Source organism: Rutidosis leptorrhynchoides, chromosome 1 (assembly GCF_046630445.1).
Source record: "Rutidosis leptorrhynchoides isolate AG116_Rl617_1_P2 chromosome 1, CSIRO_AGI_Rlap_v1, whole genome shotgun sequence".
In the NCBI taxonomy this organism is placed as follows: Eukaryota; Viridiplantae; Streptophyta; class Magnoliopsida; order Asterales; family Asteraceae; genus Rutidosis; species Rutidosis leptorrhynchoides.
Genome location: NC_092333.1, coordinates 641,796,174 through 641,801,367, shown reverse-complemented (window position 1 = coordinate 641,801,367; position 5,194 = coordinate 641,796,174). Strand labels below are relative to the sequence as shown.

The window sequence follows — 5,194 nt, the reverse complement described above, 5'->3', positions numbered from 1 at the left end:
CTTCTTCATTTTAAATCCGTTTTGAGTGAATCAAATTGCTATGGTTTCATATTGAACTCTATTTTATGAATCTAAACAGAAAAAGTATAGGTTTATAGTCGGAAAAATAAGTTACAAGTCGTTTTTGTAAAGGTAGTCATTTCAGTCGAAAGAACGACGTCTAGATGACCATTTTAGAAAACATACTTCCACTTTGAGTTTAACCATAATTTTTGGATATAGTTTCATGTTCATAATAAAAATCATTTTCTCAGAATAACAACTTTTAAATCAAAGTTTATCATAGTTTTTAATTAACTAACCCAAAACAGCCCGCGGTGTTACTACGACGGCGTAAATCCGGTTTTACGGTGTTTTTCGTGTTTTCAGGTTTTAAATCATTAAGTTAGCATATCATATAGATATAGAACATGTGTTTAGTTGATTTTAAAAGTCAAGTTAGAAGGATTAACTTTTGTTTGCGAACAAGTTTAGAATTAACTAAACTATGTTCTAGTGATTACAAGTTTAAACCTTCGAATAAGATAGCTTTATACGTATGAATCGAATGATGTTATGAACATCATTACTACCTTAATTTCCTTGGATAAACCTACTGGAAAAGAGAAAAATGGATCTAGCTTCAACGGATCCTTGGATGGCTCGAAGTTCTTGAAGCAGAATCATGACACGAAAACAAGTTCAAGTAAGATCATCACTTGAAATAAGATTGTTATAGTTATAGAAATTGAACCAAAGTTTGAATATGATTATTACCTTGTATTAGAATGATAACCTACTGTAAGAAACAAAGATTTCTTGAGGTTGGATGATCACCTTACAAGATTGGAAGTGAGCTAGCAAACTTGAAAGTATTCTTGATTTTATGTAACTAGAACTTGTAGAATATATGAAGAACACTTAGAACTTGAAGATAGAACTTGAGAGAGATCAATTAGATGAAGAAAATTGAAGAATGAAAGTGTTTGTAGGTGTTTTTGGTCGTTGGTGTATGGATTAGATATAAAGGATATGTAATTTTGTTTTCATGTAAATAAGTCATGAATGATTACTCATATTTTTGTAATTTTATGAGATATTTCATGCTAGTTGCCAAATGATGGTTCCCACATGTGTTAGGTGACTCACATGGGCTGCTAAGAGCTGATCATTGAAGTGTATATACCAATAGTACATACATCTAAAAGCTGTGTATTGTAAGAGTACGAATACGGGTGCATACGAGTAGAATTGTTGATGAAACTGAACGAGGATGTAATTGTAAGCATTTTTGTTAAGTAGAAGTAGTTTGATAAGTGTCTTGAAGTCTTTCAAAAGTGTATGAATACATATTAAAACACTACATGTATATACATTTTAACTGAGTCGTTAAGTCATCGTTAGTCGTTACATGTAAATGTTGTTTTGAAACCTTTAGGTTAACGATCTTGTTGAATATTGTTAACCCATTGTTTATTATAACAAATGAGATGTTAAATTATTATATTATCATGATATTATGATATATAATTTATCTTAGTATGATGTATATACAGTTAAATGTCGTTACAACGATAATCGTTACATATATGTCTCGTTTCGAAATCATTAAGTTAGTAGTCTTATTTTTACATATGTATTTTATTGTTAATACACTTAATAATATATTTAATTATCATTTAACATAATTAACCAAGTGTATCAATATCTTAATATGATTCATATGTACCTAGTAAGACGTTGTTATAACGATAATCGTTATATATATCGTTTTCGAGTTTCTTAAATTAATAGTCTCATTTTTATGTATATAACTCATTGTTAAAATACCTAATGAGATACATACTTATAATAAAAACATATTAACTATATATATAACCATATATATGTCATCGTATAGTTTTTACAAGTTTTAACGTTCGTGAATCACCGGTCAACTTGGGTGGTCAATTGTCTATATGAAACATATTTCAATTAATCAAGTCTTAACAAGTTTGATTGCTTAACATGTTGGAAACATTTAATCATGTAAATATCAATCTCAATTAATATATATAAACATGGAAAAGTTCGGGTCACTACATTCATTCCATAGGCATTTTAGAGCTTCGAAACGTCTTGTTAAAAAGGCAACTCAGCCACCTAACACCAGTGTCGCCCAGGTACCGCCACGCCTCAATAGGGATCTGATCCGGTCCCACTGATTTATTTCTCCCCATCTTTCGTAGTGCCAATCTTACTTCCTCTTGGCTAATCCTCTCGCAATCTATGTTGTTATGGGAATGTTCTACCTCAGCGTCTTGTAAGTCCTCGTGGCGCTCTGGTCTTCTCTCTACGAAGAGAGATGAGAAATACTCTTCCCATCTTTTCCTAATTTCGTCTTCCTTAACTAAAGTTTGACAAGCTTCATTTTTGATAAACTTGATGTTATCAAGATCCATGCGTCTTCGCTCCCTAGCTTTGGCTATCTTGTAAATACCATTAGCTCCCTCTTTGGAGTCAAGTTTCTTATACAAATCTTCATATGCCTTTTCTTTTGCTAGGGCTACAGCCTTCTTAGCTTCTCTTTTAGCTTCTTTTTATCTCTCTTCAGCCCTAATTCTATCCGTCGGAGTCCCCTCCCCACCAGTGATGAGCTCCCTAAACCTTAGTTGCTTAAGCGCAACTTTGCTTTGAACCTCGTCACTGAACCACCATGATTCTCTAACAGCCCTATGGCCTCTAGATGTACCTACAACCACACCTAGGGCTTCCTTGGCTACCTCTCTAATGGAGGACGCCAGACAGTTCCACATCTGATCCGCGTCATCATTGAATACCATTTCTAATTCTGCATCCACTCTACCTACAACCGATGTTTTAAAGGTCTCTGCCTTCTCTCCGTTCAACTTCTTCCACAAAATCTTAGGTTGGACTTGTCGCACACTCTTGGTGGCCCGTCTCTGGAGAACCAAATCCATGGCCAACAGTCTGTGCTGGGAGGAGCATGTCAAGGCATTAACTTTATTTATTGTTAACCTAAATGTCACAATAGCGTTTCTCTGCATCTTGCTACTTTTTCTCTAAATTTAGCTTTGTCATTTTTTCCTTGATCTTGGCATTTATTTGGCAAAAAGTAATATATTTACACGAATTAATTAATTCATGAATTTATTTATTCATTTAGTACTGATTTATGCTGCGGAGGATACTCTCTATAAGACAGTGTGACCAGATCTCCCAATAAGGCAATAACAATATCCAGTTCATCACGTCCAATATTTCCCCCTTTTTCTAACCTTCATCAAATTTCATCTTTCAAAACCCTAATCATCAATCATTCCTTTTACTTCACAAATTAAGACTTCCATCTTTCATTCTCATCGGTTTCTGATTGTAACCCTAAATAAGACCGATTACTGTTGTTTCTCGTTAATCTTAGTTCACATCTGCTTCTGTCATTAGCTACATTCGCTGTAAGTTATTTGTATATATATATAGGGGTAGGATCAAGAGGGAAGTAACCATTCGGGGGAAGCGGGGGAAGCAAAAACTTTTTTTTCTTTTTCGTTTTTTGAAAAAACTTTGTTCACGAACATTATAGATGAGATGAAAATATGAACATTTAGTAGAGACACTTTGTGATAAATGTTTTTATTTTGGCGGGAAAACGCTCGAAGAAGTAATATATAACAATTATCGTGTTTTTCGAGCATATGTTGAGGTTTTAGCTATTGGGGTTTAGATATTAGGGTTTAGATATTAGGGTTTAGAAATTTAGGGTTTATGGTTTAGATTTAGGGTTTAGATTTAGGATTTAGATTGAGTTTTTAACACGAACGGTTTAGAGTTTAGGGTTTAGGGTTTAGGGTTTGGTGTTTTGGGTTTAAACCCTAAACCCTAAACCCTAAACTCTAAATCGGGTTAAATTTTATTTCACAAAACATGAAAAAAAAGACATTCATATTCTTCACGAACAATATTATCTTGAATGTTATTTTTGTCGATCGTTTTTCCGCTTAAATAATGACATTCATCACGAAGTGTCTCTTCTAAATGTTCATATTTTCGTGTGATCTTGATGCCGGAAAAAAAAATTCCAAAAAAAACGAAAAAAAAAAAAATTTTTTTGCTTCCCCCCGCTTCCCCCCGATTGGTTACTTCCCCATTGATCCTGCCCCTATATATATATATATATATATATATATATATATATATATATATATATATATATATATATATATATATATATATATATATATATATATATATACATGTCTCGTTAGATGATTCAATTTTTAATTTATTTCGTTTGTGATATATATGTACATAAATAACTCTTGAAATTTTTTTATTTCAATCTCCGCATAATTGGTTTACAATGTATTATTTTTATTTTTTTTTGTTGATGTTGATTCACAACAGTAATTTGAGATTTTTATTTGAATGATATTTTTATTTGAATGATAATGAAAATGAAATGCTAGCTAGCTAGCTAGCTTATCGATTTGTGTTTGTTGCAGATAATTGATACATGATCCTGTTGTGTAGTTTGTGTGATATCCAGTGGTGTTTATCATTTCAATTTGTTATGGCGCATATATGTGTGAATCATGACCTAGGAGGGCCTGACCCTGTATCCGGTAACATCTGATTAACCTAATTATTGTACCTACAATTAAGTATTAATAGTATATCTAGTTTTATTATTGCGATTTGTGGTGTGTGCCTTTAACTCTTATGCTAGCAAGTGTAGTTGTTTAATGTTGATGTTTGTTGTCGGAAATTGACGTGAACCACTTCAATCTATTGAAAATGTGACGATCTATGCATGAATGTATTTTTACGGGTTCTTAGTTGTTTTTGACAACAAAACTGTACAATTGGCCCGTGTCAATATATGTTCTTGGTAATATCGTTGATTGTGTGGTTGAATACATGTTTTTGTTGCATGTATAAATGCAGTCTTAATTCGTAAGTGAAAGAGAATGGTTATAAGCTTTCCAATTCGGCTAAGATTTAATGACTCTTTGAATGCCAACAAATGCGCATTACCACCGTTGAATCTTCATTTTGTTCTTCAATTTTACATTTATATTGATTATATGTTCTTTTGTCATATAGGATCCTTAGCTGACGCCTTATACAAAGAATTGTGGAGTGTATGTGCTGGGCCTCTTGTTAATCTTCCTCGTGAAGGGGAAAGTGCCTTCCTCAGGGGCACATGGAACAGGTT

General features: G+C 32.8%; 1 protein-coding gene and 1 long non-coding RNA gene across 2 annotated transcripts; one reads left to right on the top strand and one right to left on the bottom strand.

Moving 5' to 3' along the window:
* Positions 1–2,063: 2,063 nt before the first annotated feature.
* Positions 2,064–2,420, bottom strand: LOC139849407 (uncharacterized). Its single transcript, XM_071839066.1, has one exon. The coding sequence runs from the start codon at positions 2,418–2,420 to the stop codon at positions 2,064–2,066; it is 357 nt and encodes a 118-aa protein (XP_071695167.1).
* An 824-nt stretch (positions 2,421–3,244) lies between these two features.
* Positions 3,245–5,194, top strand: LOC139885709 (uncharacterized). Its single transcript, XR_011772055.1, has 3 exons — positions 3,245–3,434; positions 4,482–4,601; positions 5,083–5,194. It is a non-coding gene; the product is annotated as an uncharacterized lncRNA (long non-coding RNA).

Bases quoted from the DNA above. Each gene is read 5' to 3' on its own strand.
- LOC139849407 (XM_071839066.1), bottom strand. From the start codon at position 2,420: ATGGATCTTGATAACATCAAGTTTATCAAAAATGAAGCTTGTCAAACT.